We start from the raw sequence: 25534 nt of genomic DNA on the forward strand, positions 1-25534 counted from the left end.
TCTAATGTTTCACGGTGAGGTTTTATTAAAGCTATGTTCACATCAGGGCAACATGCAGAGGTACAGAATGGAAAAGCATTCACCAGACAACAGACCAAGTTACCTGAGACCAGGACAGAGAAGGTCCCATACTAGTCCAACAATCAGACAAAGACAAAAACAAAGAGACCTTGGTGATCAAGAGAATCAGATCCAGGTAACTCTTTCATTCCTGCCTGAGTTCAAGTGCTCGAGCTGCTTTAACAAACACCTGAGCGTTCAAAGTGCTTCAAAACGAAACAAAAGGATCAGCCAGCCAGAAAATGTAAACCAGGGGGAGTGTGCCAATGTTCCCACAGCCCAGTGTTCCCTGAGACCAATGTTCCTATAATATGTCGTCCAAATTACAACATTAAATTCAGATATCTAAATTGAGGATATCTACAATGGCATTTTTACATGAGGAAATTCTTTTTTTGATATCATCAATCAGTTTTGACTAGAGAAAAAAAAATCTTTAGAAATGTAATATAATTGTCATATGTAAAAATGTAATTTCAGATGAACTGACAGTCCAGACTTCATGGAAATCTTGTGCAGGGCTCTCTCAGAGTCAAAGACAAAAGATCTACAAGATATAAATATACGAATAAAAGATTTAAATAGGGAATACAAAAAGTTTTAAACTAGAGAATATGAACACTTTAAATAAATAATATGAAACAGCTTAAATTAAGGATACACACACAAAAAAACAAAAAAAACACTATAGCACCAAAAAACACTGTAAACAGAGTAGAAGGAGGATATAGAGAGTATTGCACTTCTTGGAGGGATATGTACTTCACAGTCAGATTATTGCACACAGAAACACGTTTTCCCCGACAGGGTACTGCACATTTGCGGTGGATATAATAATTATATTATCAAAAGTGACATATTGCACATAACAGCGGAGCGAGGTAGCGCTGAGTTGTTCCATGTATACATAGCATAGCCCACCACTGTCTACATTAATGTACACATTCACAGCACCAACTCAACAGTTCCCTGCTCTTTCTAACACTGCTGTATGAATCTATAAAAAGAAACCACCACTTCCTGCAGGTAGTTTCACAACAAGAGTCCATCAGCAAAGGAAGGGATGTCTCTCATTATTATAAAAGCAGAGGTAGACAAAGCAAGCTCTGTTCTGTATATAGTATTCAGTGATACTGTGTGTGTTCACACTTGTTACACTGAAAAGCGTTAACGGAGCTGATACTGTTTCAGATATAAATTCATGTAACAAAAAGGAAGAAATGTAATCAACCCCTGCACTGAAACCCTGCATGGGTATCCTGCAGCTCCGTAAATGAAATGTGGACTGGTATCTGCTCGTCACAGAGACAACAGGCTGTCATGGCTGAGGAGCTCTGAAGGAGCTAACCAGTCAGGAGAAAGTGACAGCAATAAAAAGATGTGACAAAGTAAACAGAGCTGGAAGAATGATGATACATCTCAGCCCCAAGCGCCGTCTGACAGGACCGGATCCAACAAAAGAAAAATCTGACTTGACTCATGGCTCCAAGAGATTTTGACTGCTTGAGGAAGACAAATATCATCACTGTCCAATCAGGCATTCACTCAGGTATCTAGAATTATCTGTGTCATGTCCTGTGTGTATCATTCTTGCTAAAACAATAGCAAAGACAGCAAAGTGCCCCCAGTAAAACCAGATCTGTGTTTAAACCTTGCTGGAAAAAATAAAATCTAGATACAAAGAAGAAAGTATGGCTGTGGTCGTTTACATTCAGTGACACACAGAGACTTCTGTTGAATGGTAGCTCACAACTTCATACACCACAGCTTAGAGCTGCAAAATACCTGGACACTGATATTTTCAAAGAGGCTGTTTGGTTTTTGTTAAAGTGGGTCTGTGTGACGGACCAGTCGGAGGGGGTCTCATCTGTCCATGGGGAAACAGGAGCTTGGCTGCCATCACTGCAGATCTGCTGGCTAACCTTTAGCTAGCTCTCATGGCCCAGTTTTTATACACTAGCACAGACCTGCTTCTGTGTACCTGCAACATGCTGAGCCACAGTTTAGGTTTTCCTGCTTCAGAGACAAAAATAAGTAAAAAAAAAAAAAAAAAACAGACCACAGAGAGGAGACGGACTGAATGAGAGAAAGGATAAACTTCTGAGCTAACTATAAAGCAGCAGAGGTCTGACGTTACCTGGTGGTTCAGGTGTGGACACTGTGATGGCCAAAATACACCAAGATGTGTCTCTGGTCCAGCTCCACTCCATAACAGCACCAGATCAGATCCAACCCACACTGGATCTGCTCTTTTGTGGTCTGGCTGCATCCGTGTTCCAGCAGATACACAAGCCTCCTGAACTTGCTGGATCCCAAAGCTGTGACCCATCAGTTTTTTAAAAAGTAGACTGAGCGGGACAGGAAGTTGTGCACAGACACCACCAAAAACAGCTAGTGACTTTCAAAATAAAACATAGTGTGTCCAAACCAGATGGTATTTATCTCGACTACAACACATGAACATAATGAGTGGAGCCAGACCAGGAGTCAACAGGTTTGAGGTTTTACAGCCCAACATGAATGAAGAGAGGATCATCATTGGAGGGTGGGAATCCAGGGAAGTCCTGGGTCTGGGACTCCAGCTGTCTGGAGGTTTTGATGTGTGACTGACTGAACACGCAACCAGTGAGAGTTAATGTAAGCAGTCAACACACAGTTGACTGAAGGGTAGTTTTTCAGTTCAAATATTCCAGGGGTCCCCTAAATTTTCAGCCTGCAGGCTCCAAAAGAGCGTTAGAGGAGGCCACCAAGTAGTCAATCCAAAAACAAAAAAGGCTTAAGAAACATAATTTATCTGATGTAAAAAATAATAATAATGAAATGACCTATGTGGGCTGCCTATGTGCAGGTCAGTTTCTAAAACTGACCTGCTGCGGTCAGTTTTAGAAATTACGATCTAATGATCTAAGAAATTACTTTTGTATACACTTTTATTTTAATTAATGAAAATGCATTCTTAGGGCTACCTTCAGAAACTTTTATTTTATCATAATACACCATGTTAGCTACTGAGGGATTACAATGAGATGAAATAAACTATACACACATGTCAGGGTCATAATCTTCAGACTTTAATAGAAATGAGACATTAAATATCAAATCCTGTGTGTTTGTGTGCACATGTGTGTGTGTGTGTGTGTGTGAGAGAGAGAGAGAGAGAAAGAGAGAGTGAGAGTGCTTCATAGAGAATCCACTGACATCAACGTCAGGTTCATGTTGGAGTATCTTAAAGTCTGCTTTGCGGCTTGGTGGAGTTGCCTCTTTCTCTGCTTCCTCTGAGCGTACTCAGACTTCTCGAAATGGACTGCCCCATGTTTCACTCTTCATCTCACTGCTGCCTTTATGTGCCAACTCAAACATCTCTGATCCCTTCACCGAGGCTATGAACGCTTTGCTCCTCTGTAACACAAGTGTATGCATCCATCTAAATGCAAATGTCCAGACCTGCCCAGCAATAAGGCTGCCAAACGTTTCCCCCCTTCGCCTTCCTCTGCTTTTCCTTGCTGACATGCTCACACTGTTTCCTCCTCTTAAACAAAAAGGGTGCTTAAGTGAGACAATCAAATGAGCGGAGCATGAATCCGTTCACAGAGGCGGTGAAAGTGAACTGCTCTACATTTTGTTTGTGTTCCTCTCTTCGCTGCCATGGCTGCTTCTCTCTCTGTCTTCACAGACTCTGAACCTGCCGACACATGATGTGAGAGCGTTTGCAGGAAGGCAGAGCGAAGCTATGAGCGACACTTTTAATTTTCCACATGCTGCATCAGTGTTGTGGCGGTGAAAGTGTATGTTTTTTTTACAGACAGGAGCTACACAACACACTCAGCACATCTCACTGACGATGCAGACATAAAACAGATCTGCCTGGAACCTGAAAACTAATCGAGCACCAAAGCTACTAGATCTGCTCTCATTCACTCAGCGGGTAAAAAGCAGCATGCTGGGTCTGTCCGTGTGCTGCTCAGGTATTAAAGACAGCTTTCTCCGCTGCCAGTGTTTGACTGTCTGTCTGTGGGGAGGAGTGAACTGATATCAGACAGTTTCACAGCTCTATCACACAAGCATAGTTCATAATCCATGATTTAAATGGGATTATCAGCGTCACATTCAGTCAATTCTTAATGCTGTTTATCTGTGTCTGTAGTCATGTCAGAGAACATGAATCCATTTAGGACACACAGACCAAAAGTCCCTTTGACCTGACAATGCCGGCCAGAAGGGTTTAGCAGAAGGCAGTGTGAGTTAAGCAACAAGCAAGTGAAATGCGAGATCTGTACTTTTTTTCTGAACACACTAAAAACTGTTGGGTCAGAAATAATCTCATTTATGCTGTTTTACAACCCAACCACTGGGTCATTGTGGCACCAGCCCAGTAGAAGTTAATTTGACCCAGCAGGATGGGTGGGCCCATTTAAACCCAAAAGATAATTACATCATTTTCCCAAATTCTGGGTCAAATTAATTATAATCCTGTTTTTTTTTTCTTTTTTAACGACAGATAGTTGTTCAGTAATCTATCTAAATGTTGGTTACACACAACAAATACGATTAACTTCATTTTTACATTCTCTATGAAGCCATAGAGCTCTAACAGCCAGCCCATGCACTGTAAAAAGGAAACAGTTGTGTAAACTCCAAATTTCATTGCAACTGTCTGCAATAGATTTTTGAGTTTTGAGGCCAACCACAAATCTTAGTTGAACCAGCCAATAAGATTTTGAGATAACAAATTCACATTTAATGCAAGTTTTGAGTTCTACATGCTATGTAAACAATCAAAGTTATGATTCTTCTGTTCAGGAAATGACTTTACACTTCCATCTCTTTACTCACACAGATTGTTATGGTAGGGACCATCAGTTTCAAACATTTTACACTCATCCCCCACTGGCCAACTTCTTTGTGGGAACAGGATTTAAACCCTGTCAATGACTCTACCACTAAGTCACAGGCACCCCACTGATGTGCATACCATTGATACCACTAATCAAATCATGATCAATTGACCAACTGTAAAGCTAGGGTTTCAATACAAATAAAAGCGCTCACCTTTTGTGGTGAATTCATTGTATTCTCATCCATTTTATTCATAAGAACAGGAGGGATGGTGACATAGGTAATTAAATATGTGGATCGAGACCAATGTACAGCAGAGTCTCACATTCACTCTGTTCCCTCCTCACACATGGTTACAAAAGCTTAAAATGTAAAGAAGCAGTTAGTGGAAGTTTTTCTTTTTGTTTTTTTTTTGGAGACTACTGAATTGTAAAAGGTGCTGATATGTGCGACTACCTGGTGCATGGAGCCTGGTGCTGTGTCTGACATGATGACATGTGACATTCAAATCACAAACACCCAGGTGCTGGGTCAACCGACGTATGTTGAGTTGATGGATTTTAACTCAGAGTAAGAGTTGCACAATAATAACCCACAACTCATATAAATATCATCCCATCATGGGTAAAACTCTTCATGACCCAGCAGCTGAGAGAGTGAAATAAGACAGATGTGTTTAGAGTGAAGAAAAGATTTTTTTTTTTTGTAGAAATGGCATTAACTGAAGCTGGACTGGAAACAGGAAAAAAAAAAAAAGGTCAGAGCTGACCAGGGTTCACTGACGTTATGCATTACAGACATGTGTCAAAGCACTGCGCTGTGAGAAACACTAAAAAGATAGTCTAGATTTTTGTCACCTTTCAAACGCATGACCTTGTTGCTTTGCATCCAGGGAAAAGTTGTTTTGAACAAATAAAAATGGAGTTACAAGAAGATCTGCTCTCCAAAACAAAATCACGCCTTGGCAAGAATCACCTTCTAACAACTGTGGATGATGGTGCTCATGGGAAATGGAGTTTTGATCCTTGAAAATCACTACCCCTCAGCTACAGGTCCTATTGTGTTTGTTTGAGTCTATAGTCTGAACAAACTGACAGCAACAGTGCAAGCAAAAACTACTGTGAGGCTCAATTTGTTCTGTTTGTAATGCACGAAATGTACAACCAAATGTTTAACATCTCGTGAGTTATTTGAGCGGATGAAAAAGCTGTTTGTTCTCTTGGGTGAAACAGATATACAGAGCTTTCAAAAATGTTTCATCTTTTTACATTACATCAGGAGGATGAACAGCCTCCATGATCAGATCCAGACATCGCCTTTCAAACCTCATACTAACAACCTGAAGACATCATCCTCACATGAGGTAGAAAACAGAAGCTTCCCCCTTAAAGAACAATTTATATCTTAATTAACTCTTGTGATTATAACATTCAACCCTCTGATGGCTCTCCAGCACACCTCAGAACATTAAGCCCCACATACAGACCACAGGAGATCCAGTGTCACATGACTTTAGTCATTATACTCTTTGATTATTATACTCTATAATGAAAGAAATACAGGACACTGGACTTGCTTTGACTAAAAAAAAAAAAAATCCTGAGCTCAGGTTGAAAGTTTTCAGCTTTGACCACATCAAATATCATCCTCAGGTTTTGCAGAAGGCACCCATCATTTCATGAAATCAGCACAAGTAATTGCAAAAAGGCTGAAAGCATTTCCATCTGAAGAACCAGTGTCAGGAGCTGTGCACATGGAGGGGTAACAGCTGACCTTAGAGAAGCATCTTACCTGTCACTCTCATCCCAGGATATACAGGTCTGGTTGGTGGTACCCTATACATGAGAAAGTGATGAGAAACATGATTAACACAAGGACAAAAAAATCAGTTCATGGTTTAACTCCAACATCCACTCACGTTGTACAGGTGAGAGAACTCCACGAAGACAGAAGAGGAGAGGGAGGCGGGGGTGGGCTTGATGGTCACTGACAACACCTTGGAGTTGAGTACTGTGCTGTTTCTGGGGGAGGAAAGAAAGATCATAGATGTAGAACTTACATGTCCACCTCAAACACAACCACCCGACCCAGTTTTCCCTGCAGGGGGAGAACCTGCACCTGTAGATGCAGCGCCTTCGTCCCCACAGTCAACACTCACTGAGGAGTTTGATCCACAAAGGAAACACCAACAGAGCAGCGCAAAATGGTGCTCTCACAGAAAATGTATTCAAAACACTTCAAACGGAGACAAATGGACTGTTAATGGTTTGTGATAAAGCTGATGAAGCCTCATGATAAGAGGAGAAACGTCTCCATAAACTCTGAACAGTCTCACACTTTCTGTGTGAGTTTGCTACATCACAAAATGAAATGCTTCACTTTAACTCAGTTTTTATTCAAGTGCAGTTTTTGACTGGGAGCCCAATTGAATTATTATTATTATTATTATTATTATTATTATTATTATTATTATTATTATTATTATTATTATTATTGTTATCATAAGATATTTGAAAGTTATTGATACTCTAACCACAATTGTAGAAAAATATTCATGAGAAATAAAATTGTATTGAATTTGAAAGGGTGTATTGCATTATCGTGAAATATTATAATTATATTAGTGGTTAATTTGGTCTCAAAATAAGATGGTCAATAATATCATTTATCATCATTGACAGTGGGACAATATATTGTCTAACAAAATTTGTCATCGACCCAGGCCTAGCTGGCGTAGATTGTACTTTCTGACACCTGCCACAGCCTCATACCACAAATGACATACTATTTTTTCTCCACAAGGCACAAGTAATTATTAGCCCTCCCATCTTCAAACAGCCTCCATCTGCATTAACTTTCCTCTTCCTTGGCACTGATTTGAAAACACTGATCTAGTGGCAGGATGCTGTCACTTTGTGGATAACATTATCGGTAGGTGCACCCTTTTGACTTATCTATTATAAGACAATCAAACCTTTAAGTTCTTGTGGGCCACAAAAATGGCATGGCAGGCCACATTTGGCCAGTGGGCTTTGAGCTTGACACATGTGACTTAAGGTGTTTTGTTGTATTCAGTTTAAAATGTGTCCTTCCTGTTTGGTATTCATTGCATTTTTGCCTCTCATACATACTATCAATCATGTGGAATGAGACAATTGGGAAAAAAAAAAGAAAAAAGAAAAAGTGAATTGTGACTGGAGGCACTGACGACAAAAACCTTCCACTCGGCCGAACATGTTCAACAGCCCGCGCTCCTTCTGCGGTCCTCACACCATCAGTGCATCCTCTCTGCACAATCACCCTCTCACCACTCCAAAACACAATCAGTCAACTTAAATGTTTTTGTCATCCAGTCTCTTGCCTCAAACTCATCTCCTGCTTTCTTCCTTGAGGGCAGGAATCAAATGCAGAGAATGAGAGAAGAAAAGAGAGGAAGAGTGAAAAGCTGAGAAATATGGAGAGCAGCAGTAATCCAAAGATTCAGAACAAACATGTGGGAGGACTGAAAGAGCAAGCGTCTGCTTCATTTCCCTCTCTCCGTATTGTTCCGGTTCATTCCGTGCTTTTAGCATATTACCATAATGTAGTCTTTAATGCTCCAAACAGCCACAGACAACAGGCTGCTCCACACACAGGCATGCTCACACACACTCATCACTACACACAGCTCAACGTTTTAACACTGCTCCATGTTTGAACACAGCTCCACGCTTCAACACAGCTGTGTTAAAATGTATGTTAATCATCATAAGAGCAGCAGCAGCAACTTCCTCAAAGGAATCCTTTTACTCACAGAGATAACAGACATACATGAGGCCACCCACTGCTGCTGCTGCAAATCCTCATTTCTATTTAACGGAAACATCCTCTGCAGCACACATGATGTAAAAAGCCTTGGCAGCAAAACGCTTTCAATGCGTGGCGGCTTTATTCATGCACGTTTGAATCATTCCAACATTGCATAACCATTATGGCTCTGCTGTTTGATCTTTATGCCTAAGTACTTTAACCACGAGGAGAGTTGTTTCTGGAGTTCTTACATTTTTCAGACTCTCCCTCAGGTGTAGTCACTGAATGCGTCCTTTGAGCAAACTTACAAAGACTCTGCTGGACTCAGAAAAATCTTAGCTGACTAAAACTGCGCTGTTGCAATGACATATTGTGCCTGCATGTCGGAAAAAATAAAGAATCACTTTCATTTTAGAGCTTCACAGCTGATCTACATCATCATCATCTACATCTACAGTTGGTATTATCTGGAGTCACACCTGGTTATATGTTTAGATAAACATTGACATTCGACACCTTTCAAGCTGCTGTTGAACCAGCTAATCATGCTTTTCCTGTGACAGCACAAATTTATGAAACATCCCCTGGAGGGCAAGAATGTAAAAAAATGTAATGTTAAAAAAAAAAAAAAGGACTCAGAGAAGTGAATCTATGAGCTCTGTTTCCACCAAGCAGTCTTTGGTAAAGTCTGATCCTGTTTGTGTTACCACAAGCCAACCATGGCCCTCTTGGTAGGCGGCGTGTAAGCTGGATGCTGATACCTGTGTCCGCTACGAAATAGGCATTCCTGCACAATGCAGTGATCCCAGCTAATAAATCCAACATAAAAGAAAAACACGACACAGTAAAAGAGCAGCAATGAAAGACATCCAGCAATTCATCTTCCTTGTCATTAGGAGGAGGCGCGTTGTTACAAAGAACAATCAAGCTTTGTTTCTTTACTATCGCTGTCACACTGGAAGTAACAATTCATTTGACCAATCAACAGACTGCAGTGTTCCTAGCTCCGCCTTCTAGGGTTGGATAGGTATATCTGGCACCCCAACAGAAGGGTACCAAAAAGTGGGACGGTGCAAGTTGGTAATTTGGGAACCTGTCTGAGTTTTAGTCATAGGAAACACCATCAAATGCATGCTGCACTGAGACAAACTAAACTAAACGGCTTGGTGGACACGAGGCAGCAGACGATCTGCTGTCTCTGGTGAGAAATCCCTGGATGTGAACTGACCAAAATGCTCTGTACAGTAAAAGAGCCAGAGAATGTTTTAATGTCAAAATCTGAAAACTATATGTTTGTGTTATTATTATTATTATTATTATTATTATTATTATTATTATTATTATTATTATTATTATTATTATTATTATTAAGTAAATTTGCCAGTTTATCTCTTGGCACTTAATGAGGTTACTGTATGTTGACGTTTCTGATGAATGGTAAATGGACTTGAGCTTGTATAGCATTTTTCTAGTCATGGACCACTCAAAGCTGCTTTACACCACAGGTCACACTTACCCATCCACACCCATTCGCACGCACATTCACTCATTGATGGATCCAATTTTTACTATGGTAGCTATCCATCAGTATGTCTAACACAGACGCTCCCCTTCATACCCATTCACACACCACTGACGCAGCAGTGGGAGGAACTAGGGGTTAAGTGTTTTGCCCAAGGACACATCGCCATGTGTCGCCCAGAGCTGTGCTTGAACCTGCAACCTTCTGATCACAGACCATGCGCACTCTCCAAATGCGCCACCGACATAAATAAACTAACATAAACCAACTAAACTAAACTAAACTAAACTATACTAAACTAAACTAAACTAAACTAAACTAAACTAAACTAAACTAAACTAAACTAAACTAAACCAAACCAAAAACTAGGTTTTCCTAAAATCTGGTTTTCCTCTCTGATAAATACAGGACTTGGTCTTGTAGTTCCAGCTGACTGTGTAAATATTTTACAGAGACACCATTGTCCTCCCAGAACCAGTCAAAAACTAATCACAGGAGGTTTGATTAGAATCTTTTTATCATATAATGGAACAGTTTTTGCAGACTTTCGCAAAGTTTCCAAAATGGTCGAACAAGACACATGAACTCTGACAGTCCTGATCCCTCATAGGGCCCCTGTAGCTTCACTCCTATGAGCTGACGTGGTAAAAACACTGATCTCTGTTCTTGTAAACTAAAGCCGTATTTGCACTTAGTGGGATTAGGGATTAGTTTCACCTGGGGACCTCTGATCATTTGTAATAACTGTGGAGAATGTCTGCCTTTTTATTCCCGTGTGAATCAACCATGTCTGTATTTTGTAAAGGGCAAATCATTGAGCATGTTTCAGACACACAAAGTTCTTCTGATAATGCTTATTTGCTCCAAATCTGCATCTCTATAACTTCAGATGGTCATTTTTTTTTAAGACAGTCACTGCAGCTTTCTGGTCATTTTCTGCCCATAATGATTCAGTCAGTGTTGGGTATTCTAAACTTTTTTTTTTACTTTACTTTGGACAGACATAAGATGAAAGAAGACTCACTCCATAACCCTGTGTCATCACAGATAGGCTATAATTAGTCTCATTTATTGACGTAAATATAACATTGAAAAAAAATGCTCATCACTGGTTTGATGTCACTCATGGGATCTGACACAGTCATTAGTCTGAGCCAAAACGTGGAGCCTGAAATATAACTGAGTCTCTCTGTGTGCAGCAGGTTGGCAGAGACATGCTGTCTCAGAGCTCATGATCACATCATTGATAAAAGCCTATCAAGAGTAGGACTTGATAAGAATGATCTTTTGCATTGCAGCTTTTAATCTTTAAGATTTTTACATTCATTTTGCATGTCTTCAAGTTTTCTGCTCATAGTGTTTGACTGAAGCTGGATGTGGCTGTACAGCTGGCTGTGGGCTGCTGAGTGAGGTGCTGCCCCTGAAGCACGGTGGGTCTGAGCAGTGTTTTCGGTCAGAAACATCAGAAAACCTAACTACCAAATGTTCCCATGTAATACTCACCCCATGTGAATATTACTTAATTCAAGACATTGATTTGGACTGAATGCAGCTCTGTGTCTGGTTTTTATGCAGAGTTTTCAACAGTGAGCAGCAGTGATGCTGGTAACACGCTACTAAGTAATGTGTCACTCTGATTTCACCACCTTTTTCAGTGACGAGTAATCTAACGCGTTACTATTACCAAACCAGTAATCAGATTAAAGTTACTTATTCAACTCACTGTGCGTTACTTTTCTTTTCTTTTTTCATGTAAAAAAATCTAAATGCTTTTTTCTTGTGTCTCGGGGATTGACGGGAGTCACGTGTTCATCACGTTTCCAGCATGAGGACAACTCACAAGTAATAGCAGCCAGCGACACAAAGGTAAACAGAGGAGGAGAGGAGAGATGTTGGTTTTCTAGCTGGAAACACAGTCACTGTTTGGAGTTTGTGTCAGCTAAAGATGATAATATTATGGTTCGTTGTTCACTCTGCACTGGCAGTTTGCTTAAGATATTTGACTCAAACATTTAGGAATCAATCAGAGAGAGATCAGCAAACTGCGGCCATAAACTCTTGAGAAGTTGTTTGATTTTTACCTGGGGAAAGGTGAGTCCTGTCTTTCATTGTAACTCCCTCTATTCCAAGAGCTGAACCCCCCTGTTTGGCACAAATCCATCCACTAAGGAGCAGAGCAACATAACGTAGGCTACAACAGGGCACCAGGTGGCAAGCAGGGGCGTGCCCAGACTTTTTACACTAGGGTGCCCCGAGTAGGGTACTGAGGATTATGTGAGCCCACACTGCAGCAACATTTATTTTTGCTTGTTGTATTACAAATACAGGTTCAATAGACTACAGCTTTAAGAAAATGAAACTGATAAAAACCAAACTAGACCAAAAAAAAAAAAAAGAAAAAGAAAATAATTTAAATAAAAAATTGTGCAGTGCACCAAAAAAGGTACTATAAAAGCTTAGTTGTATTTTGAAATTCAAAATGTGTAAAATGAATATTTTTGTTTTTAATTGTAAAGTACACGTTTTACAGCTACCAATGTCTGCATGTTACTTGAAAACAAAAAGTGGGCTCATACTATAATTCATTTTAATTGCATTGTACAGTTTTTGCCAAATTATGCAGCTGCAGGTGTTGCCAGCAGCTGCTGAAAGTAACTAACAAAGTAACTTGTAATCTAACTTAGTTACTTTTAAAATCAAGTAGTCAGTAAAGTAACTAAGTTACTTATTAAAGGAGTAATCAGTAACTAGTAATCAGATTACTTTTTCAAAGTAACTGTAGCAACACTGGTGAGCAGTGAGTGGTCTTACCTCTGCAGGTTCAGAATGCTGCCCAGGTTTCTATAGAGGACGATGCCAGTCACAAACGTGGAGGACTCATCTGTATCTGTGAAACACAGGGAGACACACACACACACACACACACACACACACACACACACACACACACACACACACACACACACACACACACACACACACACACACACACACACACACACACACACAGGAGAGAGGTCAGAGTCAGATTTGACTGGAGGAGTGTTAGGTGGAGAGACACTGAATGGTTGGCTCTCTGGTCTGCACTGAAGGAGAATACAGGTCACTCCACCAGCCCCAAGAAGCGCTTCACACTCGGAGTGGCCAACATAACTAGTCATCCATAAACTCAGTGTACTACTCTACTCTCTCTTTCTCTCTCTCTCAAAAACACACACATCTGACACTGTTAATTTCCTGTAATCTCCACAGGGGCAAATGGTAGCAGCCAAGCCTGACCCCGTCCTGACCCTGAGAGGAAAACAAACAAATAGAGGCAGATTAGGACTGAAAGATGCTTCAGTAGTGGACCATCACACCTAGTCCTGATCACAGTCTCATTGCATCCTTATGTAAGCGGTCTGTCCAGTCCAAGAGGCTTCCAGTGCCTCCTTACAGTAAAACGAGAAGCAGGAGTGATTAGCCTATCAGGCGCTCGTAAAGAACTTATTTCATCAGCTACAGTTTCACTCCTTGTTGGTTTGATTATGAGTGCTTACAAAACATCATTTCACTTGAATATATTTTTCCATTCAGTTTCATAATCTGTCACCTTTATCCATTCTCTACACTGCGTCCATGATTAAACTCCAGGGAGGGTTATAGGTTTGCAAATAAGGGCTTGGTTCAGGGATTCTTCAGACCTCCAGCACACAGAGGCTGGTATGGATCTGTGTATGTCTGTGTGTGTCTGCTGCGCTCTGTGTGTGAGCCCCTCTGCTACGTTTAGGGGATAACAGAGTGGAGCCAGCATTGGAAGACATTTGTCAAAACTTGACTGCTGGACTACATGAAGGCACAGATAGGCCTGGGGCGAGGGGAGGCCTTCTCTTTCCGGCTGCAGTGTCAGAGATGAAAAACACACACAGCTCCATCTGGGCCATGTGAAGACATCCAGCTCTTCTGCTCCAGCTCACTGCATGGCAGCCCGAGAGCACGCTGAGCCGAGCCAGGCAGAGGCTGTGGCTCCCAGGCAACAGCTGAGCTCCCATGGGCATCAGGGGAGAACCATGCAGGATGGGTGTGCATGTGTGTGTGTGTGTGTGTGTGTGTGTGTGTGTGTGTGTGTGTGTGTGTGTGTGTGTATGTGTGTGTGTGTGTGTGTGTGTGTGTGTGTGTGTGTGTGTGTGTGTGTGTGTGTGTGTGTGTGTGTGTGTGTGCGAGGGGGAAGTATTGTGTGCCCTGCTCATCCACTCTTTGGCTGGCCTATCCAATATGCTCAGCCAGATTGTCTGTGCCCAACCAGAGTGAGCCTGGAGGGACTCTACCCAGTGATTCAATAAGTCATGTGTCTGTGTGCAGGAAAAGTTCAGAGCTGAGTATCTGTCCCTGCTCGTTTATGCTGCGATAAACGTATGGAGCGTCACTCTGCATGTGTGAGCAGCAAACAAGAAGAACCCACGTGACCTCTCTTCTAGGCCTCTCAGGCCAAACTGGGTTTCACCAGATAAACAAAAACTCTTCCAGACGTCATCTGGCTCGATCTAATTCCTGCTCCAAACTTCTCACTTTGCAGGGAGGGCCTGCCGTACTTCAGCACTTCAACACCAGTCAGTGTCGGGAGGAAGTGGACCAGAAAACCCGAGAGTGCACTTGTTCTTACCTAATACACTCCATTACCTCCAAACTGTGGCACACATGCCAGGCAGGGAGTAAACATCATACAAATTTAACTCCTCTCTGTCGGATAGCATTTTGATCAGGCTCTGAAAGTTCTGCTGTGTTTGGGATGCTGTTATATGGAGGCCTAAAGCAACAAGAAAAGTCCAACATCAAACTAAAAGTGAAGAAAATGACCTGCTGGCCTCAGTAAACCCTCTTATTTATGAGACTTAGTGCAAAAATAAATGTTGAAATGTTTAACCTGGCACCACCTCTTCTCTCAACAACACTCTGCAAACGTCTGTGAACCCAGAACTCAACAGTTTACAAAGTTCAATAAGATCTCATTGATGCCTGAGACATGTTTTCAGCTACTCATAGATCTGGAGTCTTTAGTCAGAGTTTCAGTTTCACCAGGCACCAGATGTTTTCAGCACCTGGACCTGGACTCCTCCCCCACAGAGCCTTGCTCTGTAGTTAGGGATTGGTACCTTTTACATTTAAAACAATACAGTACCGATACCAGCTACCTGGTAATTGATATTGCTACTCAGTGGTTCCAGTTTTTAGTACTTTTTTGTGTTAATATGGTATTAAATATCAATTTGTTAATAATAATAATAATAATAATAATAATAATAATAATAATAATAATAATAATAATAATAATAATAATAATAATAATAATAATAGTTGTCTCAATAACAACATAATTTGGTCGGTACCTATAAAAGTACCTAATGTGGTACTCATTCCTATTTGTAGTCCATTCAAGGTGTGGTCTGTCATCATGTTGATTAAATATACCAGCTCTTTCTTCAGTCACAGTCTGGATGGCAGAAAATGTTGAGAATGTTTCTCAAGTTTCTTGAACTAAGAACTAATGTTATCAGGAAAAAAAAAGAACAAGTAAATCTTCCTCACCCTGTTGGCTGAAATGTTTTGAGCAGGCATCATTTAGCTCTTTAAACATCTTAGACAAGACATTTTCTGGACTTATATTCAGTTTTGCAAGATAATTTTAGGGGACATAAGACATTTCAATTAAAATGTTTGCAGCACAGCAGGAGGTCTGGGTTTTAAACTGTGCTGATAACAAACAGCATGGTCCTCAGTGTTGAGGAAGCAGTGTCCATGATTTCCAAAAGGAGTCAAAGCACAGTTTTGCCTCACTTCAGTCTGTCTTAAACCATCTCAGGTCCAGAGAAGGAGGAGCTAACTCCTCTGGATCATATTCATGTACGGCGTTGTGTAAGTTGGCAAATAGACTTGAATAGAAACCTATCTGATCCGGTGCTGTGAAGGAGCAGAGGCAGATCTGACGTATTTCAGCCATAAGACCATGCTGCACATAGCCGGGTATGTCAGAAACCACATATTTCATATGTTATATCCTGACAGCCACACAAAACCACAGTTTGATGTCACTAGAATCTATGTTTTCTGAAAACACCAGCCCAAGTGAAGATTTTCTCTGATTTCATGGTTTTGTTTGTACACAGGGAAACATCATTTTTGGTTCTCACTAATTACAGCTGAAAGACAGGGGTCATTCTGATTGGTCTGCACAGCTTGCACCTCTGAAAAGCACTGACTGATGGGTTAAGCATGCTTTGAGCCGCACTTATTGGCAGATTTCCCCGCTGCGTGTGGACAAAATTATTTTCTAAAACAAACGACGTGGCTTGGCTCTGCCTTTTACCACCGGACGAACACACCTGTCACAGGCGCCATCACTGTGCAGCCAGAGTCTAGAGAATCTACTACACAAGAACAGCAGCTGTCAATCATCGTTAAACCCCATTTTTAACCTCTTGTAACTAATGAAAAAAAATCTATTCAGAAAAAAGAGGACCTGAATACAGTGCAGCCTCATATTATCATCATATCACCACAGCATAGAGAAACATTTCTTCCAGGTGTGTTTATTTTTTGAAGTTTGACCACACTCCATCTGGAATGACTGGAGAGACAGAGTTTTTGACCTATACTGCAGCCAGCCACCAGGGGGAGCATTTTTTTTTCTTTTGGTGACCTCACTTGGAGCCGAGCGAGATGACATCCATTTTTTTGACAGTCTATGTTCAGAACAAAGCATGCAGCAGCAGAGTTTGTTATTCTGCTGCCCTGACCTGGAACAAGCTGCCAGACGGTGTTAGACTGTCAGTACCTTTTTTTTTTTTTTTGAACAAGCCCCTCATTTCCTCAGCTCACTTTGCCCTCTGACGGATGCAAACCACGTTTGTCGCTTTAGTTTTATGATCTGAGCTCCAATGATTTGCTGAATGTTACATTTGTGGACATAAATTTAAATGCGGGGTTGGTCTGGGTTGCTTCATTCCTGGTCTTTGATGAGTTTTATTGAAGGTGGCTGTTGCTCTGTTGACTGTTCACACACTGCAGAGAACGCCAGCAGCCCGCTAACACAGTTTGATTTAATGTTCAGAAGCATCAGACACGTTCCTCTCTGTCTTCTGCCGCCTGCAGTGCCTGCCATTTGTTTGTTGTTGTTTTTTTGGTTTTTAATAAAAAAAGGCTTATTTCAGAAACATGTTTAAAGACGCGGGAAGGAGCCGATCAATCAGTGTAAACAAGGCATCAGAGAGCCATTTAAATCCCTGTGAGCAGGTCCAAGCCGTGTGCGCTAAGAGGGCCGGCTGCTGCGGTGACATTTCCACCACGGAGACGCTTCTCCCAGCTGGGGAGCAAATTGTCTCTAATTGCTCCTGATTGGCTCCTGTTGACTCCTGATTAGAAGTGACGGCCTCATTAGCATGCGAGCGGTACAGGGCTGTCTTTAATGGCTGAAACCATCCAGACTGACAAATAACCCCTCTGCTGCTGGAGACTGTGTACCCATCACCTGCCTGCAGAGACAGCTCCAGATCAGACTCAGCTTTCATTATATCCACAGCTCGTATTTTAAGTTTTCAAACAGGACGTTAAGCCAAGCCCAGCAGCAAGCCACCCCCTATCACACAACAACATTCAGTAATGTAGGCCATTCAGGCCATTATCTAAAGGCTATTTGTTTTTATGGGGGAACTCAGCATCACCCAATGACCTTTGAGAAGCTGAAGTTTTAATTCCATTCCTATCTGCAGGTTCAGACATTGCAGTAAAAATCAGTGTGAACAGTCTGAACAAAGCAGGTTACTCATACTTTAAGAGTCCCAGGTTGGAAATGTTGAGACGTCTCTGGCCTCACAATCCCTACAGTTCGGCATCATCATCATCATCATCATCATCATCATCATCATCATCATCATCATCATCATCATCATCGTCATCACTATCATCACGGTGTATCTTGCCTCCTGTCTATCTTTATCTGTTATGTTTATTGTAGTCCTATGATCTTTCAGGGACTACAGATGAAGGTCTTACGGCTGAGCTGAAATGGTTATAATAATACACCGTCCCTCTAACTCTCAGCACACACCTGGGTCAAAAACTACCAGTGAAGTGTTTTGCTGCAACATATTTGTAATGAAAAGGTTTTTGTTTTCTATATAATTTCTTTTTCCAAGGTGTTCCTGGGAAAGAAACAAAAAAATAATAAAATAAAATAAAATAAAATAAAATAAATAAATAAATAAATAAATAAATAAATAAATAAATAAACAAAACATGTTTCTGATATTATTTCATTACATTTCTTAGGTCCCTTGTTTGCATTGGAAGAAAGAGTAACATTTTTATGACTCTCAGGCTTTCTTAAGTGTGTCAGAAATGGCCTGTATCAAATCAAATGTGTTTCATGACATTTTTGTCAGAAGAGTTTAAACATTTTGGTAACTGAAAACTAATATTCCCCAGAACAGTCATGAAGAATGTTGACATCTGTTTTGTGTGTTTGTGTGTGTAGCATAAAAACACATGTGTCCTTTCATGGATGAGTTTGATGGAGTAAAGTTGTAGTTTCCAACTTTTAGTTGCTACTTCACTCATGATGTTTCTAGGTGTGGCTTTTTTCAAATTGCTGTGAGGAACTTCCTGTTTGTGCCTTTTTAGAATCAGTGTTAATATTGACAGCGTATTCTAATATTTCCAGTGCAGACGGCCCAGGCACAGCTTTAGCAGCTTCTGTGATACATTCAACCCAGCACGTTGACTAAAGGGTCAGTTATATTCATCACAGTTGTCATCGTCATGTCTGACTTTTTATTTGGTTTTTGACCATGAAAGGTTTGTTGATGAATGTTTTTTGTCACAGTCTTTTTCAGTGAAATTCACACTGTTTAGATGGGAAATGTTGAGGTCTTCCTCTGCCCTCAGTAACGTGCAGTTTTCAGTCAGCTCTGTAGTCTTTCTGGCATAATCTGTAATCCAGGGGCGTATTTAGTCGTTTGGGGGCCAAAGGCAAACCCAGTCAATGGGGCCCTCCATGTTCTTGTAACTCATCTTCCTCAGAGCTAGGACTGGCCTTCCCTGGGTCCACTGTCTCTTTCTGAGAATCAAGGCATGAGACAATGTAAATCTTTTACATGGTAACATAACGCAACTAAATGCATTTCCTCAAGTTCTGTACTTTAGTTTGATTTTGAAAAAAGTGAATACATAATTTAGTCCACTTTGTCCTGGATTTGAAATCTTTTATGGTCAATTGACAGCTTATTTGTCCCACAGTGGAGAATTTACAGAGTAACAGGAACAAACAAGAAAGTATGTAGTGAAAAACATTACAATAGGTAAATATTGAAAAATATTATTTAGTAAAGAAAAAATATGTAAATATCAAGCACAACATAAAACTGGAAAAAAAATCTACTGAAAGAGGTGATATTTACAGTTACCATACTTTTTGGTACTATTATTTTAAAGTTAATGTATTTTTATTTGACCCCCTATCCAGTGAGTTATGTTTCCAAAAAAAAGATTTTGTACAATAATGTTAATCACCAACTCAAAAAGTTTGATTTTGAGAAAATGATCCTGTTTTCTGGGCTAGATTCAGTCTGTAAAACCCTAAAAGTCTTATATGTTTATCTCAGATCTCAGAGCAACATTGTTTTTTTTCCCACTTGGTTGAAAATAAGAAAAAAATGGGTAAAAGTGTTTTTTACCACTTTCTTCCTGAATCAAATTTTCAGATGTGTTGTAACATGGAATAGCCCATTGAATAAGAAGGGAGGGGGGGTACCCAAAACCATCATTAAAGATTAAGATTTTTGATGTATTTTGAAGCATGTGATGTAAGATTTATAAAAAAAAGAAATGCTTTCAATTGAAGAGAACGTCATAAATCAGTTTTTAAGAGATGCTTTGGGGGCCCCTGGGAATCTTGGGGCCCCAGACAACTGCCTGTGTTTGCCTAATTGTAGCTACGCCCCTGCTGTAATCCACAGGTAGCTTTACAGCAGTTGAGTTTAGCATCAGCTCTCTACTCTCTACATGTGTTCTCATAAAGTTTTTTTTTTTTTTTTAATTTCTCAAACACTCCCACGTTTGCCTTTGAATGGTTACTATTCAAAAGGAAAAACATATGAGGTGGTTTGGTCTCGGGCTCCATGAGGTTCGCCCTCCAGCCCGGGTTTGATTCCAGATTGCTGCCCCTTTGCCACGTGACATTACCCACTCTCACACTGCTCCATTCCCTGTTTATTCAGCATTCTCTGCCCAGGGTAGTGGCTGCTCACTTATTCAAGCGTCACCTCCTGGGTAAACCATGGTAAGACACAAAGAAGTCCCTGGTTTACTACAGGAAAAGTAATAAATGTTTGTTATATTCACTGAACTTAACAGTAATTAAAATCTAAACACATTTTTTGACCCGGTAGTTTGATAGATCCCTCTGTCTGCAGGCATGAAAGTACAAAAACAGTGAAGTCTGGGAATCATTTCCATCAAGTTAATATTTATCACACCGTGCTTTCTATTAACAACGCCAAAATTGATCTCATGGAGACAGCGTGCCTTTTTGTTACACAGCTGCTGAACAGCAGGGCCTGAGAAATGATTGTGTTGTTCCTCTGCATGTTTTATTTTCAACATTAAATATACCCATCTCTGCATGCGTCTGTCTGTGGCTGCTTTGCTTTGCAGATTAATAGCAGTAAACACTGTTTTATAAATCAACCGCTGCCGCCTGTTTCTGCTCTTTGTGTCTTAGTGGCCCCTCCTTACCAAACACACACACACACACACACACACACACACACACACACACACACACACACACACACACACACACACACACACACACACAATTTGACGTTCACACGTTCTTGAATTGTTGCACAGATTGCCAACAAGCCTGCTGTAATCAGCTTTCAGGGAACATGTTTTGCTCTAAAAAGAAAAAAAAAAGAATTAATTAATCAACCAAAGGATTTTTCTTACTCAGATATTTAATTAATTTGGAGCCTCAGAACAATATGTCTTTTTTTTTCTGGGGTAGCGTCTGCAAAGTGCTACTTCTGTGCTGGCTCCTGGTGGGATTAGTTGAGAGGTTTGTTTGTCAGGGGTAAGCAGTATTGAAACAGCCTAGAAGGAACAAAAGCACCAAATGCACACGGGCATTAGAGGCCAGGTAAAGAGGAAAAACACATAATGCTGATAGCAGACAGAGAGAAATCAAAAATCAGACAAAGGTTCAACCAAAAAGCTTTTTCATATCTTGCCAGAGGAACAAGTTGAAAGTGAATTATTCTGTTGGTGTCAAAGTGACCAAAAGAAGAACTGCAAACCTGGTAAGGCAGCTCAGCGAGAGTACGGTACCTCCAGCCTTTGGCCCTCCCTACAAGCCTTTGCTGGTATTACATCCTACAGGAGAGTAATTAAGTAAAATTATCCAAATCAGAATACTGGCAAGCCATGGCATCTGTTATCTGTGCTTGTTTACATCCTGGTTGTAGAGTTTTAGAGTGTTATAGCAGCAGGAATTAACTAGAGCTACATCTTGGATTAACATAGACACAACAAATAACCCACACTTTTATAAATAAATTTGTAAACAGATCACACACTCTCCTCATTAAAGCCTCTGTTTCCTACATCAGCCTTCCTCAAATGAGTGCCCACAACCTTAGACCCAACCTTGATTGGATGCAAGCCTGGTGGTCGGGGGGTTATATCAGGGAGGGGGTCCTGGGTAAAGCTCTCACCTGGCTTTCCAGTAGACAGGATGTTCTTGGGGATGGTGACTCGGTCCTCGGAGCTGCGGGCCCAGTCCACCATGCCCCTCCAGCCCTTCATGGGGAAGCTGATGTCTGCATGACCCAGCACGGGGCGCTTGTGGATGCTCAGCACTGGAACAGAGAGGAAGACAACCTTTGTTAGGTCATGACACCCACCCTTTCCCCCTCTCCTTTCATCCTTTCATTCTACTTCCACCACCTCTGCTCACATCCTCCTTCACTCCTTCCTTGTTTCCTTTTACCCTTTCTTTCTCAACTTTCTTCTTTATTCCTTAATCACCTCTCCTCACTTCTTCTTCCTATTTTTCTTTCTTTCCTTCTTTCTCTTAATTCCTGATTTTTCTCTTTATCTTTCTTCTATGTATCCTTTTTGCCTTACCTTTTCTTCTCTATATCCCCTTTTCCATCTTCTCTCACTTATTTCTCTTATTTCAGTTCTTCTCTTCTTTTCCTTTTCCTTTTCCTCTCCCTTTGTTTTTCTTTATTTTCTACCTGTTTACATACACATCTCCTTTACAACTTATTTTACTTTCTCTCGTCCATTTTCTCTCTATTTTCGTCTCTCTTCTTTACTTTTACCTTTATTTTCTTCTGCCTCTCCTTCCCTTATCTCCCTCTGTTTTATGCCTTTTGTCCTTTCCTTCCCAATTTTCACATTTTTAATTATTTTTTCCTGTCTTTATCTTTTCTTCCTGAACAGACTTCTTTTATCCTTACTTATTTTTGATTTCCAATGGCCTTTACTTCTATTGCCTCTTCCCATTTGACTTTTTTTTAATTTTTCTCCCCTGTCCTTTTTCATTTTCTTTTTTCTTTTTGTCTCCTTTGTTTGTGTGTGTGCGTGCGTGTGTGTGTGTGTGTGTGTGTGTGTGTGTGTGTGTGTGTGTGTGTGTGTGTGTGTGTGTGTGTGTGTGTGTGTGTGTGTGTGTGTGTGTGTGTGTGTGTGTGTGTGATGGGGAAATGAGATCACCTGTGTTTGGCTTTGTGGTTTAAGTGATCTATAAATCTATGGACAGGTTTCTTATTAAAGATGATGATAAATAAAACCTCAGCTGATTCTTCATGAAGTGACAGATAATCCAGAAATGAGCCCTCCTCAGTCGGAGTCCACGTCTGGAGAACGCCCTGACAAACTTAAAGACTTTGACAAGTTGGAGCAGGAAACTGATGTAACTCTTTGCTGGCAGCTGATGGAGCCATCCTGTGTGTTTGCTTATGTTGGAGGTGTGGGAGGGAAGAGGAGGTCAGCCGGCCCTGGGGAGGAAGCTCTGCCGGTGTGGGCGGCTGTTTGGCTCCAGACAGCGAGGTGGCACGGCTATAAACAGGACCTCTCATCTGGCCTCAATTCCCACGTACTTTCCCTCAACTGAGCTCAAACTCCGCCTGCGTTTTATCTGCAGGTCACAGAGAGCAGCACAGCCTCTGTGATGACTACATAATATTATTTTCCCCCTGTTTGAAAACACAAAGCATTTACACTTCAGTGGACTGGGGGCGGAGACAGCAGGTGGTTCTGAATGTGGACTTCAATTCCCACGAGACGCATGCAAAGACTCGCTGCCCTAAGGGTTCATTCTTACCCAGGGTTTGTTCTTTAATGTCGGCACAGAGGAAGAGAAATATGATGCTGCTGGAGAAAGAGATGGTCTATATGTCAATAACACTGAGTAACCATAGCGATAAGCACAAACCTCAAAGAACCAAAGGCATACATTCACTGGTTCTGGATCTTTTTCCAGAGTTTCTCCATCAGTCTCCATGAACTCACGGCCAGCTCAACTTTTAAAGAACCATATGTGCCCCTGACCCTGACCCTGACCCTGACCCTGACCCTGACCCTGACCCTGACCCTGACCCTGACCCTGACCCATGTTACATTACTGGACAGAAGGTCACAAATGAGGCCTGATTATCTGATCACTTTCAGACTTGGACTGAACTATGATGCTTCACCATCTTTCCCCAAAAATCGTCTTGTCTTTTTTTTTTTCTCTCCACAACAGGACATGGGACCGAAACAGACCAAGAAACACACTAACCCAGACTCAGAGCCACATGAATGAGTGCTGTGTGAAAAGACTTTTACTCCAGAAGAAGGTCTTTATTAAAGTGCTGCCCGCAAATACCAGTCCAGGTCCACATCCCCACGTTTGACAAACTTAACTTTCTACAGTAAACAGGGTCAAAACCTTCCCTGAGCAGCTGTCACTGTTAGACGCCCAACTAACCAACTAACTAACCAATGAAAACAAGCTTTATTACCTATTCGACACTCGTCACTGGATGTGAGAGGTGCCAATCAATGCATCAATCACCCTGTCCCCTTTTGTAAAGACACGCATCAGAAAAAGTTGGAACTACAGAAACCCCAAATGGTCATAATTAAGCACATTCTCATATTCTCAGATTTCTCAAGACATCAACTTATTATTCTTATCATTTCATTGTTTTTCTTCAATGTTAAACTCACAGATTTACAAACCTGAACTGGTCTGGACCTGAGTGTTGTTGTTGTGATGGGAAATTTTAAAACTCTGGAGTTTAAAACTTTTAGAGGATTCTGCAAACTTGAGGCTGATGTTGACAGGGATAAAATGCTCTATGTGAAGTGTAGGATCCTTATCAGATACTACAGGTCATGATATGTTTTGGAGTGTTTAGGAGCCTCCTTTTTAAATCTGGTCAACGCTTTGCAGACTGACTCCCTCCCCCCTCGTGTTGTTCTGGGGTTCTGGTGGGATTCAGTCCAAACCTGTTGGATTAATCTAATATCTATCTTATACCTGTGAAGTTGGTTTTATCTGCATTATTCACTGATAAAGCCTTCCTCTGTTTCTGTCTGAATCATGAGAGTAGGAGATCTTGTGCTTGATGTTGATCTCTTGAGAGACAGATGTTCAGAGGTAGACACAGAAATGATAAGCGTGTTTGTTGTGATGAGTGCAGATAGCTGTGAAGATCTCCTGGACAGAGACAAGGCTGACCTAGGTTATCTGTGACTTCATACATGTCCTGAAAGTCTTTCATTCTCAGGCCGATGACGTCCACAAAGTCCTCGACCAGACGGAAGAGCTCTTTGACGTTGGGCCCCAGCTGAGAACAAAGCAGAGACACACAGAGGCAGAATGGAGGAAGGGATTAGAGATTTGAGGCAGATATTGTCAACTGATGATGATAAGGCTGAAACACAAAAGGCCTGTCAAAGAAAAGCCTGACAAACAGTGTGTCACCTCCTGCTGACAACCAGCTACCACGTCTCATATTCAATGCAGGACACATGTATATTACACACACCATGCTCATCTCCTACGAGGATGGACTGTGAGGAATAAATCACTCTGGGGTCTGCAGATTTTTGTCGGGAAAAATGGGATATATCAGTCACCATGATGCACATACACGTTACTATAAATACTGAGATCTACAGTTAAAGATTTTCCTCTTAAAAAAGGCTTCCAACTTAAACTGATGCTTGTTTTTTTACTCTTTAAATCCTTCCTGCATCATTTTGAGATTTCTTGGAATGAAAAGTGTGTTATAAATTAGA

The 25534-nt window shown here is 41.1% G+C and overlaps 1 protein-coding gene across 12 annotated transcripts in view; it reads right to left on the reverse strand.

Annotated features, from left to right (window-relative positions):
• Window positions 1–25534, reverse strand: part of adgrb1a (adhesion G protein-coupled receptor B1a) — a 224402-nt gene that overhangs the window by 69361 nt on the left and 129507 nt on the right. For all 12 annotated transcript variants that reach the window (XM_074684037.1, XM_074684032.1, XM_074684031.1 and 9 more), the window contains 5 exons: window positions 24972–25080; window positions 21955–22098; window positions 13019–13094; window positions 6815–6917; window positions 6688–6731 (listed from right to left, as the gene is read on the reverse strand). In XM_074684037.1, the coding sequence (XP_074540138.1) occupies window positions 6688–6731; window positions 6815–6917; window positions 13019–13094; window positions 21955–22098; window positions 24972–25080 (476 nt within the window). The remainder of the gene's footprint in view (window positions 1–6687; window positions 6732–6814; window positions 6918–13018; window positions 13095–21954; window positions 22099–24971; window positions 25081–25534) is intronic.

The sequence above is a fragment of the Halichoeres trimaculatus genome, unplaced genomic scaffold (genome assembly GCF_033239565.1).
Source record: "Halichoeres trimaculatus isolate MK-OKI-2021-1 unplaced genomic scaffold, fHalTri1.1 fHalTri1_scaffold_12, whole genome shotgun sequence".
NCBI lineage: Eukaryota > Metazoa > Chordata > Actinopteri > Labriformes > Labridae > Halichoeres > Halichoeres trimaculatus.